General features: G+C 47.4%; 1 protein-coding gene across 1 annotated transcript in view; it reads left to right on the top strand.

Annotated features, from left to right (window-relative positions):
- Positions 1–18892, top strand: part of Myo1e (myosin IE) — a 202002-nt gene that overhangs the window by 177213 nt on the left and 5897 nt on the right. Inside the window, exons 23-26 of the mRNA XM_028865833.2 lie at positions 6868–7014; positions 8475–8632; positions 8980–9072; positions 13244–13445. Coding sequence (XP_028721666.1) covers positions 6868–7014; positions 8475–8632; positions 8980–9072; positions 13244–13445 — 600 coding nt within the window. The remainder of the gene's footprint in view (positions 1–6867; positions 7015–8474; positions 8633–8979; positions 9073–13243; positions 13446–18892) is intronic.

Raw genomic sequence — 18892 nt, 5'->3', positions numbered from 1 at the left:
AGCTTAAACAGCTGCATGGAACAGGTTTAACAGAGAAAGAGCTGCCTGTTGGCGCTCTCTGGCCTTTGTGGGCCCGAGCTGTCTCACCTGCTGCATGGTAGCACGTAGCTCTGACCATGAAAGGGCGTGCAGTTAGTTACTGGTCTCTGGGAACTGGCGGTTAGGGAGTGCAAGCCTGCCAAGGCTAATTGCTGGTGGCCCAGCTGCCTCCCACTGCCTCTGCTATCGAAGCTCTGGGCGTGGTCATGCGATGTGGCCCACGGGAGCCTGAGGGCAGGTGGGTGTGAGCACACCAGCAGAGGTTGGTGCGCTTGAAAGGAGACACCCAGAGAGCATTCAAGGGGAGGATCAGCCAAATACACCCCTGGCTAGTGAGCGCCTGGGCAGATGGCAATGCAGGTGACCGAACAGGTTTGGAAGGGAGGGGCCAGGGAGTGCAAGTCTGCCCCAGCAGGCAGAACACAGGTGCAACTTGGGAGGGAGTGATCTGGGCCAGCAAGGGTAAAATGCTAGCTCATGTGGAAGTTTCTCTATGTGGATAAGGGCCATGGATGGCCCACCCATGTGGGCACCAGATATAATGAGAAATCCATGGAGTCTGTTTAATGGGTAAAGGAATTTATTAGGGGGAAAACTCACTGTATATAACAGAATAGTCACAGGTTCTGGAACACTATTCCAAGCACCTGATTCAGTCCTGTCTCCAAAAATCATGCACAAGAGAAGAAAGCAATGCCTATGTGCATCTCAGGTCTTAAGGGTCGAAGAGAGGCCACACCCCAGGGACATGTACTTCAAGGTCATAGGCAGGTGGAGCAGTTAGCTGCTGCATCTCTAGGGGTGGTCCTTCAAGGTCATAGACAGAACAGCTGTCCACTACAATTCTGATCACTGGTGACCATGACTACCTAGAAACGGGATGTCCCTCTCTAAATAAAACTGCTAGGCTCAGAGGAAAGCTCAGACTCAGGCCCCTGACCATGGAATTGTTACTGCCATAGGATAATCCAAAACACATTTGTGGTATGTCTATCCTTGCCTGTGTCTTTGTGACTGTCCTTCTATTATTATCCATTCCCAATTTTCCTGGATAAAGGGCCAGGTGGGACAGGGAAATTAAATGCTTAAAACACTAACTCAGGATGTAACATTTCACAGCTGAGGAATATACCATTGTCCTCCCTCAATGCTACCTCAATAAGAGCCCTGGGTCTCCTGGACAGGCTCTGACAGCTATCTGGGTCATCTTTAAGCTTTGGTTCATTGGCTGTTTTACACCCTGCTGGCCACACCCTTCCTGGCCACCTTTGGAGTTCTAAAGAACCCAGTGGGAAGATGTTCTCTTTTTCTCATGCCTGAGAGGACACTGAACCAGGATGTAACTGGGTGAGCTGAAAAGTACTGGATTCGCCTGAGAGCTGTGGCTGAAAGCTAGGAAATCACACCTGGAAGCTGTTATTGTGGAAGCCAGGATCATTTCTCCTGCCCTTGTTGCCCAGTCTGTCTCAGGCCCGTCAGACTTCATGGTTGGACTAGACCCGCTGGCCACCCCCTCACCAAGCACCTCTGTCCTGTTACTGTGACTTTAAGGTTTACCCAGTGTGATTGTTTAGTCTCGAATTCTTTCTTCTGGTTTCCCAAGCCCTTCTGCCAGAGCCTCTGGGAATAGAACACGTCCTGGTAAAACCAGCCTTTTCTCCATCCCCCTCATACAGGCCCTTTTCGTTATGGCCGCTCCCTTTCAGAGGGTCCCAGCCTAGAGGCTTTCCTAACTCTAAGGGGGAAAGCTTTTCTCTTTTAGTCACGTCTGCACATTGCAGCTACTGAGCCTCCCACTTACCAAGGCTCATCGTGTTCCCTCTTTTTCCTGACACATTAGGTTAGGCCAGCAATTCAAATCCAGGTTAGTTAAGCAGCTGGGAGGAGAGGAGGGCTGCCTTTGCAGGATTGAGCCCAACGCTGAAATTCACTGTGGTATCCGATTCCTGAGTGGTGGTGTAGGTGTGGTGGATGTGTGGATGTGTCTTGGACACTTCGGTGCTGGTGTAAAGAAAGCAGGGAACAACTGTCTTGCACTTCAGGGAAATATGTTGCAACATCTGTTTGTGTTTTCAAGAATTTATGAGACTTACTAGTTGGCTTTTGGCTGAACTGACAATCACTGGATGTGTTTCTCCGGTTCAGACGATTGAAATATCCCACAAGCTTGATCTCTGAGCCCGCTACTAACTCTTAGGACCTAAGTGCTGGTAGGAAGTAGCTCTCTTCAGATAAACCAGCCATCCACAAACAATTAAGAAGCAGTCTGGGAAGTGTGCTCACAAGTAAATATTTTATATGAAGGGTTTAATGTTCGTTTCTTTAAGCATGATGATGGCCTCGTGCTTACGTTTTTATATAAAGAAATTTTACTTTTTAATGGCACATACTGAAATATTAAGCATAAAATAATACAATATTTATACTTTGCTGTAAACTTGATCTTAGCCAAAAGGCTGAGAAGAAACATATAGTCTGCTTTCAAATAACCTGGATTGTGTGTAGAAGAAGGGTCTGTAGTGTGGATAAATACAAGTGCTCTCTCCTCCCAAAGCGTGGGTACCAGGAATCGAACTCAGGTCATCAGGCTTGGCAGCAAGTACCAGCAGCTCATAGAAAAGCAGCCAGGAAGAAGAGAAATCAGACTTGAGTCTTCATGCCTGTTCAGCTGGCACTTGTGTGCACATCCCCACACAGGCACATAGTCATACCCATAATCTTAAAATAATAAAATCTGAATTTTTTTTTAATTACACTCATGATATTCATTAATTACATTCATGATATTAATTACATTTGTGGCATTCATTGATTACATTTGCAGTATTCATTGAATCTGACATCTTAACACAGCAGCAGTACGTTGTGTCCTTCCCTCCCGCTCCCGCCCCCCCCCCCCCCCCCCCCCCCCCCGGGCCTGTGACCTTCCTAGCCATGGATTTTTGACCAGGTTTACAATACAGGAAATGAGGTCCCTCTGGTGGTGCAGGCCTCCAATCCAGTTCACAGAGCACTCAGGGACTCCCATGAACACTCTTGCTACTGTTCCCCAGGTGGGCACATCTGCCACTGTTCCCTGGGTGGACACATCTGCCACTGTTCCCCGGGTGGGCACATCTGCCATTGTTCCCCGGGTGGGCACATCTTTCCTGGCAGTTCAGTATTGTAGCATGCAGAAGCTCGTGCTAGGTGAGATCATTGGTGTTTTCTCCGCCAGCAGCCTGCGTAGCCCCTCCCAGTACCACGAAAGCCAGGGAAGAACTTCCCTAGTCAACTGGAGAGCAATTTCTCCTTGCCCTTCAGCCACAGTGTGTGGTATCTTCGGCCATAGGGTTGTAGCAGGGCGACCAAGAGCAACGGCAACAGCCTGTGTTGTTTGGGGGGGCCTCTGGAGCCTCCCTGATGAGAACTTGTTAATAGGTATCCTGTGCCTGGCACTGAGATTTTCCTGTAGTGCCCATTGCTTCTGGGAGTGACACTGTCCATCATGCAGGACAGGCACCCAGTTTTAAGCTCCTATTAGGAGAACTGTATGCACTAGAAGGGTGGCCTTACTATAATAGATGTGGTGGCCGATGCTGTGGACTCTATCTGGCAAGGCTTTTGAATCTCCTTGTTCTAGGAGCTGAGCTGTAGAAGTTTGGGGAGAGGGGTGTCTGGGTCAATAGATACCCCGCTGCTTGATGTTCCTGGAAAAGCATCTCTGAGAGTGCATTAGGTAGAGGTTCTGGTTTCCTGGTTCTCACATTCTTACAGAGAATGTTGAATTGAAGAACAACCCCCACGGGCTAGGGAAGTTAATTCAGTTGGTACATTGCTTGGCTGGCACACATGAAGGCCTGGCTTCTGTTCCCCAGCACTGTATGAGAAGGGCTTGGATCTAATGCCTGTAATCCCAGTTGAAGGCAGGAGGGCAGAGTTCAAGATCGTCCTCAGCCACGTGAGTTTGAAGCCAGCCTAGGCTACGCTAGACTCTGTTGGGAGGGAAGGGAACAGGGAGATGGCTCAGTTGGTAATGTACTTGCTGATCAGGCATGAGGATGAGATTGATTTCCCCAGCACCCACAGGAAAGCTAGGCACAGTAGTATGCTCCTGGAATCCAGCATTAAGGAGACAGAGACAGGGGGGTCCCTAGGGCTGAGGTCCGGGTCCACTGAGAGACCCTGTCCCAGAGAAGTAAGGTAGGGAGCGATTGAGAAAGGCTCTGGCTTCTGCGTGTGTGTGTGTGTGTGTGTGTGTGTGTGTGTGTGTGTGTGTGTGTGAAATGGTGACCTGTAGGCACAGAAGCTTCCAGGAGGATGGGAAGGAGGAAGATGGACCTCTTACCTGACAGTCAAGGGGAATATTCTTAAAATAGGTCCAACACACAGTGTGAGGGGTTCTAGATCTGCTGCCTCTAGTCCAGGCGTTCTCAACCTTCCTAATGCTGCAACCCTTTAACATAGTTCCTCATGGTGCGGTAACCTCAACCATAAAATTATTTCTTTGCTACTTCATAACTGTAATTTGGCTCCTGTTATGAATCATAATGTAAATGTCTGTGTTTTCCAGTGGTCTTGGGTGGCCACTGTGAAAGGATCTGTTAACCCCCAAAGGGGTCTCAACCTACAAGTTGAGCACCTCTGCCCTAGTTTCCCTGGGGGACAGAATTCCAGGCAGGCTTTTTAAAAATTCATCTGCCTCTTTATCTTCCAGTTTATTAAAAGGAGCATTTATTTCATGGTCAGGAAAAGATGTTTAAAAAGACTTAAATAAAGACATGCTGTATTTGGAAATCACCTTTTAAGCTTCAAAAATAAAACCTCCTTTAGGGCTTCAGTCTGTTTTGTAACAGACATTTTTGTAAAGATGACCCGTTGGTTGAGAGCGAAAACAAATTTTCGAGTGTTGTCAGCAATACAGTAAGTAAGCCACAGGGAGGAGAATGGGGCAAGTCAGAGCCAAGCCAGAGTGGTACAAGACCTTTCAGCACAGAGTCACAGGCGCCTGCAAGGAATTGCCGCTTTGTGTGTATGAAAAAGAGGGGTGAAATCCAAAAACAAGTATGATCTCTTTTTTTAAAGAGTAAATAAGCCTATAAGCTTTGTTTCCAAGCCCAGGAGCCTGACTAACTTCCACCTGGGTGACTGAAGGGAGAGGCTTTTGAATTCGACGATTCATAGTTGAAGTGTCCAAATGCATCTTATGTTCAGATTCATGCTGCTAATTGGCATGAGGTTCGAGTCTGCTTGCACACACACACAGAGAGAGAGAGAGAGAGAGAGAGAGAGAGAGAGAGAGAGAGAGAGAGAGAGAGGAATGATAGATAATGACACTCAAGTCTAAGCATATTAAATCTCTCAAGGTCTTGCTCACTTCATCCTAATGAATAATGAATAGTCTTCCAGAAAGCAGCACCAGGCAAACAGGCTTGTTCAGACATGTCAGAGCTAGAGCAACAATAAAGGCCCATTAAAGGAAAACTGGTCAAGAGAATAATAGAATCGTTAGCCTGGGTGGAGACCCTATATTCCAGCTGGGCAGTCAAACTCCCAGCCAAGGGATCACCCCTAGAAAGGTGGGCTCCCCTTAAACCCTGTTAAAGAGATAGGTGGGATAATTATTCCTTTAATGGGATATTGTACTTTCCCTTCCCAGAATTCCTGCCCAAACCAGCATGAGGTCATTATGAGGCTCGTTGTAATTATAATCCCCAAAATAAATCAAATTTTTAAAGTCAAATAAATAAATAATTTTTTGAGGCAGAAGTTAAATTTAAAAGGTATTTTTACTCTTTCCTTTTGTTTTTATTTTATGGGTATCAGTGTTTGCCTGCATGTATGTCTGTGCACCACATTGCACATGTGTGGTACCTATAGTGGTCAGAAGAGGGCATCAGATCCCCTGAGACTGACATATGGACCTTTGTGAACAACCATGTGGTTGCTAGTAACGAATGCTCTTAACCTCTGGGCCATCTCTTCAGCCCTTAAAATATATTCTTTAAATATAGACTACCCTTAATTTTGAAACCATGTGGAAGTGTTTTACTTACTTGATGGTTAGCCATCATCTTCTTTTTTTTTAAGATTTATTTTAAATTGTGTGTGTATTGCACATTGTCCTCAGGGGTCAGAGGAGATGGATTTACAAACAGTTGTGAGTTGCCCACCAGGAGTGCTGGAAATGGAACTCCAGCCCCTCCGCTTCCCTATGGAGACAGATGTCCTCAATTTTTTTTTAAAGATTTATTTATTTATTATGTATACAGAGGAGGGCGCCAGATCTCATTACAGATGGTTGTGAGCCACCATGTGATTGCTGGGAATTGAACTCAGCACCTCTGGAAGAACAGTCGGTGCTCTTAACCTCTGAGCCATCTCTCCAGCCCCAGATGTCTTCAATTTTATCATGTAATTCTTAGTCTGTGCTCTGTTTTAAGTGATGCTTTTACTTACTTCTCATTATTATATTGTATGTATTGTGGGGAGAGTAGTGTGGACATCAGAGGACTGATTGCAGAAGCTGCTCCTCACCTTCCACTGTGTGCACCCCTGGAATCAAACTCAACCTCAGGGCATCGTAAAGAGGGAGAGAAGAGAAAGGGAACCAGGGAAGGAAGGTAGGGGAAAAAAGAGCTTACTGACGTTACAGGATGGTCTTGAATGAGTATGAAGAGTAATGATGGGCCTTGTAGTGTTTGGAACAGGTTCGGTGAGTACAGTGTGAAGCAGTACAGTGATGTATGCTTAGCATACATTCCCTTCTCCCTGCCTCCAAATGATAAGGACAGAGCTGGTGGGTGGGCGGAAGAGCAGCCCATGTTAACTCCGCCTGATCTCTCTCAGTACCATGCAGGATGACATCTTCATTCTCCACGAGCAAGAGTATGACAGTTTGCTTGAATCTGTCTTCAAAACGGAGTTCTTGAGCCTCTTGGCAAAGCGATACGAGGAAAAAACCCAGAAGCAACTACCTCTGAAATTCAGCAATACGTGAGTTGGGGTCTGGAGTCCAGACTGAGAGGTGGGGAGGCCTGCAGGGTGGGCTGTGTGGTTCCATCCCTTCAGCTAGCCCCACTCTGGGCATCTCAGTATCTCCAGGAACAGGGAGGCATGCTGAAGACAGCCCAGGGCTTTGCTGGGGTCACATTTATGTTTCTGTGAAATAATCAAATCGTCAAAGGATATTTTTTATCATTTACACAAAGATCACTCAAGACTAGAAAGGCAGGATTAGCAGAGTGAACAGCAGTCAGGCTGGAAGCAGGAAAAAGGAACTGGAATAGGTGTTCTGACTCCCCAAATTGGGGTGGGGAATCTGGGACGTGGGGTGTGGGTAGTAATGCCTTATGTCTTAGCTCACCTTCACATGCTTTAGTAAAATGCTCTAATGGGCAAGACACCATATATTGTTGAGCTTCTGATCTCATTTTTGCTGAGTGAGAGTTGTTTAGCTTTTCTTAAATTCCCCATCAATAGGGTCCATCTCTTTATCCATAAAAATGAGGCAACCATGAGACTGTAATGCCCAGATGAATGAAACTGATGATAGAATCATTAATATTTCCTAAGTTAAAAGAGCAGACTATACAGTGTATCATGCAGGTGTATAGACATAGTGTTTCTTTTGGCTTCTGAGGTTCAGATTCCAGTCTGTTATAGCCGGAAAGTCAAAGCAGGAACTTGAAGCAGGTAGTTGTATCATATCATATCCGTAGTCAAGAGCAGAGAGAAATTAATATGTGCATACTTACTCAGTACTTTCTATACATATACAGTTCAGGATCCCCTGCATAGGGAATGGGGCTGCCCACAGTGGATCTTCCCACGTCAATTACCATTAAACAAAATAATCCCCTACTTGCCCACAGGTCACCCTGATCTAGATAGTCCCTTATTGAGACTCTCTCTCGGGTGATTCCAGAATATGTCAAGTTGATAATTAAAACTAACCATCACACCCTCCCTCCCATTTGGATTTTGGTGTTTTTCCTTCCTACCTGGGTGAGTGACGGTGATAGAATAACAGAATATAACTGAACAGTAGCCACAGTCTGTGGTATAGAATATTCTGCCCTCTTGTATCTGACATCTCAGTCCTCCACACAGCAAACACAGCTGGAAACCCAATGTTAACAACAGAGAGAAAGTTGTCCCTGTCCCCTAGGCAGTCACCCTTGACCACCGGAGAGTAACCCTGTGACATAAATGAGGAAAACCACTCACCAATAGGGTTCTCACGGATGTTGAGCTCCAGATGCCTGTGCGTCTGGTGTGGCAATCACCTAGCAGCTGTGCCACACTGAGCTGTACCATCCCCTATGTGAGAGGGTTGGATGATCTGGGCTTGCCCATCCCGTGGTGATCACCTTCCGGGCAGCAGCTGGTTCATGAGTACCGTTTTCTCATTGGCTCCTTCTGGCTCATAATTTCAATCCATGTGCTTGTCACAGCCTTGAACTGAAGTTAAAAAAGGAGAACTGGGGTCCCTGGAGTGCAGGGGGCTCCCGGCAAGTGCAATTCCACCAAGGCTTCGGCGACCTGGCCATCCTCAAGCCCAGCAACAAGGTGCTGCAGGTCAGCATCGGACCTGGGCTGCCCAAGAACTCTCGTAAGTGTCGCCCGGGCCCTGCCTCCACTGGTACCGTGCACCTGGCTCTTCTGTTCAGATCCGGGTGCAGAAGCGTCTGTGTCTCTGCTGCTGGCTGTGGTGGGGTTCTCACGAGGTGGGGTTCTTACTAAAGCAGTGACGAGGAGAATGGGCAGGTTGAAGCGTGCTGAGTGTTTGTGTTTTGTGCACATTATACCCGGCACTCATGTCCTGGTTGTATTTAAAGGGCTGTTTGGGCTGATATAAAGAACCTGAACTGGGGGCTAATGAGATGGCTCAGTGGGTAAACGCGCTTTCCACCAAGCCTGGTGACTGGAGTTCGATTCCTGGTTGTTTGTTTATTTCAGGCCCTACCAGAAGGAACACCATCCAAAGCAGAGGGTATTCTGGTGGAACTAAGAATGCCCATTACCCAATGAGAGCTGCCCCTGCTCCCCCAGGTAAGCCGCGCATGCACCGTGGAGAGGTACCGCTGAGTCTGGACCTGCAACTTCCAAAGGATGTTTGGAGAGCTAGAGATATGTCTCAGTCTGACTTGCGTTTCAAGCTCCAGCACTCACGTAAAAAGCTGGACACTGTGGCGTGACTTGGGATCCCGGTGCTGGGGAGATAGAGACAGGAAAAGTCTTGTAGTTTGCTGCCTTACCTAATCAGTGAGACTTAGGCACTAGCAAGAGACTCCGTCTCAGGAAATAAGATGGATGACTTCTGAAGAACAATACGTGAGGTTGACCTCTGACCTCCACATGCACATATATACATGTGTACACATACATACACACAAAATAAGGAAATAAAGAGAGAGTGTTTGGGAAGAAACCCGTCAGCTAGTAAATACAAGGCAGCCATACCCATACATGACCCTAAAATTTAGGAAACAATGTCAGTGAGCCCACATTACTGCACAGGGAACAATCTGGGTTTCATTACCCAGCTCTGTCACTTCCTAGGGCAGAGAGAGATAAATGAGTTCCCGTTCACCACAAGCAGAATGCTGCTGGTTTTACGATGCCAGATGTTGCCTTGATGGGCCCAGGAGTTTTCTGGGTATCAATCCACCAGCGCCAGGCTCCAGCCACATACCGCAGCAGTGGTTCATGACTAGTTAATGGCCTGGCGAATTAATAGAAAAACATCTATTCTTAGTGAAATGAAATCCAGGAGACATCCCTAAAGTGAAATAATATCTGGGAGAATTACAAAACATTACAAAAGCTTTTTTGGCCCTTGTTTTTCATAGTTTTCAGCTTGTTGTTTTGTTTTTGTTCTTTAAGACAGGGTCTTCTGGGCATGGTGGAGCACCCATTTAATCCCAGCACTTGGGAGGCAGAGGCAGATGGATCTCTGTGAATTGGAAGCCAGCCTGGTCTACATAGTGAGTTGTAGGACAGCCAGGGCTATGCTATGTAGAGAAATGCCATTTCAAAAAATAAAAACAGGGTCTCACTATGTAGCTCTGACTGTCCTGGAACTCAATAAGTAGACCAGGCTGGCCTCCAACTCCCAGAGATCCATCTGCTTCTGTCTTGGATCGCTGGGATTAAAGATGTGAACTACCACGCCCAGCTTTTTGTTTTTAAAGAGGGTTTTATAACCAAATTGTCCTTGGATTTGCTGCATTGATGAGCATGGTCTTGAGTTTTTGACCTTCCTCCTGCCTCTGCCTCCGCCGTGCTGGGGTTACTGGCGTGGACAGCAAGAAATATCCAGTTTGTGTGATACTGAGGTTTGAACCCAGGGCTTTGTGCATGCTAGGCAAACACTACCAACTGAGCCCCCTCCCCTGTCCCCATACTTGGCAGCATTTAAATAAAAACAAGTCTCCATCACTCACAAAGTTCAGACCATAAGAAACTGTCCTCAGAGTAGGATATTAGTCATTTTAGGGTAGGTCTGAACAGGTCATTTGGGAGCCATATTCGAGCCAAGTCATAGCAGATGAGAGGATCCTATTTGCTCCCGTGCCCACGATAAGAAACTCCAAGAAATTCTTTAATCTCCTCTCCTGGGATCTCATGCTTGTACTCTAAGCCTGAGCACTGCCCAGCAGTGAGAAATGAGCTCTCCTCTCTTTTGGAGTCTCCTCTCTTTTGGAGTCTCCGCCCCATCCCAGCCCAGATTTCTTTCCTCTTTTTCTTCTTTAATGGTTAAGGAGCATCAAAGCTCGGAGGGACCCACGAGAATCAGGGTCTACACATACTGTGTGACTGTTTAGTGCTGGCCTTCTGCCAGGACTATCTGGATGCTCCTTCACCTCCGCTCTGGCCGGAGTATCCTCCAACCGAATCAGCCCACAGTGACCTCAAACATAGCCTCAACCTCTAAATGACAGTTTCCTCATCAGCCAAATGAGGAATTAGCCCAAGTCCATTTAAGCAACACTTCTCAAAAGATCTACAAAAATGATGACAAGAACTTTACATTTCTCAGGTCTGTTTATTTATTGGAGGTGGGTGTTGGGGGAGGCGTGGGTGTATGTGCAGGTCCATGTGCTTGTTGGTATGTCTGCAGGTGAAAATGGAGAAGGGGTGTACATACATGTTATACACACACATGTAGAGGCCAGAGGACAACGTCAGGTGTTGATTCTTGGGAACTATGCCTCTTAGTTTTTGTTTTGTTTTGTTTTGTTTTGGAGACAGGGTCTCTCTAAATAGCCCTGGCTGTCCTAGAACTCACTCTGTAGACCAGGCTGGCCTCAAACTCACAGAGATCTGCCTGCCTCTGCCTCCCAAGTGCTGGGATTAAAGGCATGCACCACCACCAGCTGGCCATACAGAGTCTCTTCCTAGGACCTGAGGTTTGTCAATTAGGCTGGACTGGGCGCCTATCCAATGTGTTCATCAACAGGGATCCTCCTGTCTCCATCTCCCCAGTGCTGGGATTGCAAACGTGAACCACCACCCCTGGCTTTTAGTGTGGGTGCGGGCATTGAGCTCACAGCCTCAGGCTTGCAAGGCAGCTAGCTATCTCCTCAGCCCTCAGTTCCTTTGGATTTTAAAAAGGTTCCCAGCTAGCCAGGCAGTGGTGGTGGTGCACACCTTTAATCCCAGCACTTGGAAGGCAGAGCCAGATGGACCTCTGTGAGTTTGAGGCTAGCCTTGTCTATAGAGCAAGATCCAGGAAAGGCACCAAAACTACACAGAGAAACCCTGTCTTGAAAAAAAAATGTTTCCCAGCTTATCACAAACCATACTTTTGTAAAATGTAATAAAGATGAATTCGTAGAACAATAATGAACTCTGAAAAGCACATATAATACAAGCCAAACTTTATTATTAATTTCAACAGGCATAAAATATATCTGCTGAGTGCTTATTCTCAGTCTCTGAACTCAGTGTGGACAAATGAGTCTCTGGTGACATGGGGACACTCCCCTACTTTTTCTGTGCCCTAGGAAACAGCCCACTCTGCCACACTCCTTTCCTCTCTTTAGCACTCTTGGCATCAAGCGGGGCCTCAGTGTCCTCCCAAGCCCAGATGCTGTGGAGAGCCCTTCAAATTCTTATTCACTGGGTCAGATGAGGAGAAAGTCTTATTTGTCTCCAGCGTCTAGTTTCCATCCAGCCTGGAGCCTGTGGGAGGAAACGGCAAGAGAGCCGGCTGGATGAAAAGCCGTGCTTCTAAATGCTCTGCCCTAGAACGCTGCCATTGTTTCTGGAGAGGGGAAGGCTCACTTGTACCTTTAGAAGGGTACCAAGATAACAGAAATGAATAGCAGAGCTGGAAGAAAGCAGGTAAACGCTGGACCAGTCTCCTTGCCCTTTAATGAAGAAGCTGACCTTCTCAAAGGTTACAATCCTTGCTCAAGACCAGCAGGTTTTCAGAGCCGGAACTGAGTTCCCAGGCCTTGGCCACTCCATTGCTACTACAGAATCCTGCAGTTTTCTGGCGTGCCCTACTGAAGTGGGCCTCGTTCTCCACTCTGCCTGCTGTGTCGGCAGGAAGAGAGCTAGGGCTACGTCTTACATGGCAGGGAATAATAATGCCCTCATGATCGACAGCCCACCCCACCATCCATCCATGACCTACCGGCTAATGCAACTTTTGAGATCTTACTAGAAATCACTGTTGGGTACACAGAACTTTCTTCGTCGGCTTGATCTGGCTAGATGGCTGCATTTCCCTCACCTACGTGAAGGGTTTTCCACACTGCACACAGCAGTTTTCAGCCAAGGACACCTGAGACTGACTCGTGGAAAATGAATGTACAACTGTTTAACCCACTGTCTGCTGCCCTCCTGAGTCATGACCTTGTGGACCCAAAAATGGCTTGCCAGCAGCTGGCTACAAACTCATCTTGCTCTGACTGGGGGCTTGAACCCAGATATCTAGAAACTGAGGCACTTCCTAAGCAGGTGACATTGGTGCTGTCATGTTATAGTCCCCAAATACAATCTGATTTATCAGTTATACCTCAGTAAAGTTGGGAGGAAAATAGTGTATTAACAGTTTTACAATATATTACTGGTAGTAATATTTTCAGAAAGGGAAATGGAGGGCCAGAGTACCTAAATCACTTGCCTCCAGCTAGTTAATGAAATAAGTATGAAGGACCTTTTGGCAAAGCAATGGCAGAAATTGACATTGTTTCTTCTCTTTCCTATCTAGGATGCCATCAAAATGGAGTCATCAGAAACCAGTTTGTGCCTCCTCCTCACGCTCCTGGAAACCAGAGGTCCAATCAGAAAAGCCTGTACACCTCTATGGCCCGCCCACCCTTGCCACGGCAACAGTCCACAGGCTCAGACCGATTGTCACAGACCCCAGAGAGCCTGGATTTCCTCAGGGTCCCGGACCAGGGTGCTGCTGGGTAAGATTTCCCATGTCTTGTGGTAAAGCCTGTGAACTCTGCTCCACCAGTCATGCAGAGGATTCGGGGTCTCTGTGAGCACCAGCGCTGGTTTCCAAAGTTCAGTTTTCTACTCGAGTGCTGCAATCAAGGACCCATGGCTGTGGGGCCAAATTAATAGCAACATAGCCCATTTCATCCCCTGGGAAGGAAGGAGCTTACCTTGGAAATATCAACAGTCATGTGCTCTCAGCCATGAGACTCTGCTAATGAGTGATCTTTCTGTTTTCCCCTGGTGTAGATGAGGGATGATGGTTGTTTGTTTTATTACTTTTGCCTGCAGTTGCATAATTAAACAATTCATAGTTTCAGCAACATTTAGACCAGGATACCAGGGTCTGGGAAGAAGTGGCCCAGCAGTTAAGAACACTTACTGTCTTTGCAGAGGACCCGGGTTCTGTTCAAATACACACGTGTCTGCTTATAACTGTTGTTATGACAAAACATTTCCTGGGGAGATGTAACACACACGTCTACTCACCCCGAGCCAGGGAACCCATGACAGACCAAAGTATGCACACCACCCAAGTCCAACTTGGTGTGAAGCAAGGAGTTTTATTAGGGTTTCTTACAGGAGTGTGGGTGAGGGGTTCTTACAGGAGCAGACATGACTCAAAGGCTGCTGCATCACCAAGGCCCGCCCCAGCATGGGTGACAGCTCAGAAACCCGGAGCCCACTGCACAGCCTCAGGCAGCTCAGCACTTCGGAGTCTGTCCTTTGCACGTGACTCTGGTTTAACCTCTTCCAGGAGCTCAGCTGGTTTCTGCTGCTTCCAGGCCGCTGGGCTGCTTCTCCCTGTCTTGTTTTGCCTCTCAGCTTCTCTGGGTCTTCTTAGTAGCTCTGCTCCCATCTGAGAATCTTTGGCACCACCGCCTGGCCACAGTAACTATTGATTAAGACTATTTCTCACACAAGTGACCACAGGCTAATTTGATCAATTCAGTTCATCAACTGAGGTTCCCCTCTTCTCAGATACTCCAAGTTGTGTCAAGTTGGCTTTTTTGTTTTGTTTTGTTTTGTTTTGTTTTGTTTTGTTTTGTTTTGTTTTGTTTTGTTTTGTTTTGTTTTGTTTTGTTTTGTTTTGAGACAGAGTTTCTCTGTGTAGCCCTGGCTATCCTGGAGCTCAGTTTATAGACCAGGCTGGCCTAGAATTAAGAGATCCACCTGCCTCTGCCTCCCAGGTGCTCCCTATCAAGTGTTAACTTCTCCTGTCATTTGGACTACAGACAGGAGGCACTGATACTCTCTAGTGCACAGGTGGCCATTAGTAGAGCGCATGCTCCCTTCTCTTGTGGAAGTAGCTGTGTCCCACTCTTCTCCTGACCCGGTGGAGTTGACTGGCTCAGCTTCCAGCTGTGGTTCTCGAACCCTGCTCTTCACCAGAATTGCCTGAAGGGCTTGCCTCCCACTCCTTCTCTCTCTTAAAATTTGACTGTGGCCGGGCGGTGGTGGCGCACGCCTTTAATCCCAGCACTCGGGAGGCAGAGCCAGGTGGATCTCTGTGAGTTCGAGGCCAGCCTGGGCTACCAAGTGAGTTCCAGGAAAGGCGCAAAGCTACACAGAGAAACCCTGTCTCGAAAAAAAAAAAAAATTTGACTGTGGCAGCGTGCGTGCGTGCGTGCGTGCGTGCGTGCGTGCGTGTGTGTGTGTGTGTGTGTGTGTGTGTGTGTGTGTGACATGTGTGGATTTCAGGTGTCATCTACTCTTACCACCTTATTATTTGAGCTATAGTCTCTTGCTATCATCCTCCTCTCTCCACCTCCCCAGTGCTGAGATTTCGGACACACGCTGCCACATCCAGCTTTTGGTGTGGCTTCTGGTCCTCATGTGCATGTAACAAAACAAGTACCAACTGAGCCATCTTCCTAGTTACATTTCTACCAAGTTCCCAGACAATGCTAATGCCACTCATCCAAGGAAGGACCCCATGGTGCACAGACACCCAAAGGGCAGCTGGTGTCCAGTTGGTAGGGTTCAGAGAATGGTGGGTTGGGAAGACGGCGGACTTTTCACTTGACCCAGATGCTGTTCACGTGCCTGAGCGTCACTACAACAGTCCCCAGATCGCTCCTGGGCCCTGTTTTGTGTCCCAAAGCAGGCAGGGGATTATAAGCAGCCACCCTCCAAGTCTCCTCGCTCTGTCTGCTGGCTTCCCATTTGCTTTGGCTTTGGCAAGCAACACCATCTTTTCAGCCTGCCTTGCAAGTTACAGACTTGCATACGGGCCAGCTGGGAGCATCTGTCAGCCAAAAGTAGGCAATGTAGGAATGCTGGGTCTTCACCAAGGCTGCTCCCTTCCAGCCCTGTTGAAGTCTTATCACACCCTCCCCTGCCTTCAGGCCCCGATGCCATGTACACATGCTGCTGTCTGGGAGACTAGCTGGGAGGCTGGGAGCAAGGAACTCGTCACAATTGTCCAACAGGCAATGCCATTTTCCTGTCTGCTGCATGTATACTCTGACATTAGCTCACTAAGTCCAGGAGCTACAAGAATTCTAGCCAATCTTCTCATTACACACCTAGACATGCTTTGTAGACAGTCCCTAAAAAGTAGGAACTCAGCTGAGCGTGGTGGCTCCTGCCTTTAATTCCAGCACTTAGGAGGCTGGGGCAAAAGGATTACTATAGTTTGAGTTCCAGACCAACTTCGGCTAAAGACTGAGACCATGTCTCTAAAGAAGCAAGACAAACACAAGGAGAAGGGGGATGATACTGGGGAGAGATGGCTCCATGGTAAAGGACACTGGCTGCTGACCTGTGTTCAGTCCTCAGCACTCCCAACTCCCTTAACTCTTCTAGGGTGATTAGGCACCCTCTCTTGGCTTCTGGGGCACTGTGCTCAGATGGTGTACATACATAAAATACACATGCACATAAAATAAAAATAAATATTTTTTTTCTAAAAAACAAGAAGGAGATAGAAAGTAGGAACCTAACATTTGTTTTCTACAACACAAACTTGAAAACTCAGTATCTAATGTGGCAGAGAACTTGGCTATGACATTTCAGGAAACTCATCGTTACCTAAATTTAACAGTTTCTCTTTGCCAAAAGACAAACTGTGTTGGAGCTCAAAGGGAACCCCAAACTTGGACTTTCTCCCTAAACATGAGGATTCCTACTGAGATCAAAGTACCAAAGGTTCACCTTGAATTTACCAGCCTAGAACCAGACCACTGCAGCCTCCTCCCTGATCCTCCAAGCCCTGTGCTAATTAATCCTCCCGCTGCCCCCCCCCCCAGTGTTCTGTTTCTTCACAGACGAATTCTGTACAGCCTTCATCTCTTTGGGGTCTTGTACCATGGCTGATATCAAATGGTATTGTTAGCACCTCAGGTTTGTCAGGGTATCAGTCACTTTCCATTTAGTCAGTTGTTTTGGAAGAGAGCAAAAAATTCACTAAATTGCCGGGCAGCGGTGGCACACGCCTTTAATCCCAGCACTCGGGAGGCAGAGCCAGGTGGATCTCTGTGAGTTTGAGGCCAGCCTGGGCTACAGAGCGAGATCCAGGACAGGCACCAAAACTACACAGAGAAACCCTGTCTCAAAAAACAACAACAACAAAAAAAAAACTTCATTAAGTTCACTAAATTATCATTCCAACAAAGTCTATTGTCTGTCGTCTATCTGTCTGTCTGTCTGTGTCCTCCCCTCCCTATCTTCCTCTTTTTCTTCTTTCTTTTTCTGTAATGTTGGGGGTGGAGCCCAGGGCTCTACACATGCTAAGCAAATGCTTTCCCACTGAGCCACATCCTCAGCCCCTCAAGCGTCTCCACCTTGGTTTTGTGGCTTTCCTGCACATGATTGCCACCACCTTGGTTTTGTGGCATTCCTGCACATGATTGCCACCAATGGCATCATCACATCATCATTCTCCAAATAACCCTAAGGTTTAGTGATGCTTTCACGGTAAAGATCTGCCCCGACTTTTTTTTTTTCCCTGTCAGGGTGACACACACCTTTAGTCCTAGCATTCAGAAGGTAGAGGCAGGTGATCTCTGTGAGTTCCAGGCTAGCCAGGGCTACATAGTGAGAGCCTTGTCCCAGAAGACTTGTCCTGATTCTCAAGGGAAGAAGGCAGACTCTGTAACAATCATGGCAGCAGCCCCTTCCCACCTTCACACTGGTCCATATGGACTCTCCATCCGGACACCAAGTGTGCTGGGCAGCTTTCCCTCTGGTCACTGTAATGTGATCGACCTACAGTCCACTGTGGAAGAATTGAAGCCAAGCCTGGAAACGTCTGTTGCCATTTTTAATCCCGTGTTCTGTTTCATGAGAGAATGGCTTCGAGGGCTTCCAAAGACGCTCCAGAGGTCAAGCCAACTAGAAGTCAGGGAACCAGAATAAGAGGGCAGGTGCTGGGTGGCAGGGCTTCCCACCGGGCAGCAAAGGGGAGGAATGGCTAGGAAGCCGGAAGTGCTGCCCAGGTGTCTCCTATCAGGCAGGACTCTCCTAAGGGAGTCATATTTTCAAAAGGCTTAAAGTTCCCTACAAGCGTCCAACAGCGATATTCTCAACCTACAGTCTACAGGAGCAGCCGGAACCTGGCCCAAGCCAACGCCAGGTCTTAGGAATTCCTGGCACCCACTCTCATACTTCCAGTAATGTCTATGGTTTCAGCATTTGGAGCAGAACGTAATGTTTCAAGCCAATGCAATAAGACTTGATTCTTTTCCTTCTTGGTAACTCAAGACCCAAATTCCACATCCACAGAACAAAAGCAGTGATATTCAAAGGCTTGGTCCCCAGCTCTCCCTGGCGCACACCCACCTTGGGAATGATGGGAGTGCTCAGAAAGTTCACAGGAAGCGGTGAAGCGCAGTGGGAAGGGCTGGGCGTGAGTCTGGTTCATATCGTAGTTCCTTTTGCTTTCGCCTCATCAAACATCTACTGAACCATGCCCGTCGGGCAGCTCATGCTTATCATTTAACCTGGGTGCCTTGGTGTTTTCGTATGTATAAGGGGGAGAATAAGATGCCAAAAATTGAGAACTGGAGAGATGATTCAGAAGGTAAGGGTATTTGTCACAAGGCTGAGGACCTGTGTTTGATTCCTAGGACCCACATGGTAGGAGAGAACAGACCCCCCCCCCCAAAAAAAATGTGTCCTCTGACCTCCACACACCAGCCCTGGCAAGCATTATACAAAACCTAGCAAATTTATTGATTAATTAAACTTTAAAAAACGGGTAATAAATGAAAAGCCCACCTTTCTGGATTTTTCTTAAAGATTCTAGAAGGACTAAATATATAACAAAGCACAGTGCAACTTGAGTTTCAGGTCAGGGAGCTGTCTTTGTGTGGTTCTAGGACTCAAGCCCAGAATCTCACACATTCTAAGCAAATTCTCTACCGCATTCTTTTGCATTGTTCCTAGGGAGCTAGCGGGGGGGGGGGGGGGGGGG

Source organism: Peromyscus leucopus, chromosome 7 (genome assembly GCF_004664715.2).
Source record: "Peromyscus leucopus breed LL Stock chromosome 7, UCI_PerLeu_2.1, whole genome shotgun sequence".
NCBI lineage: Eukaryota > Metazoa > Chordata > Mammalia > Rodentia > Cricetidae > Peromyscus > Peromyscus leucopus.
This window is presented reverse-complemented; position numbering and strand designations above follow the sequence as displayed.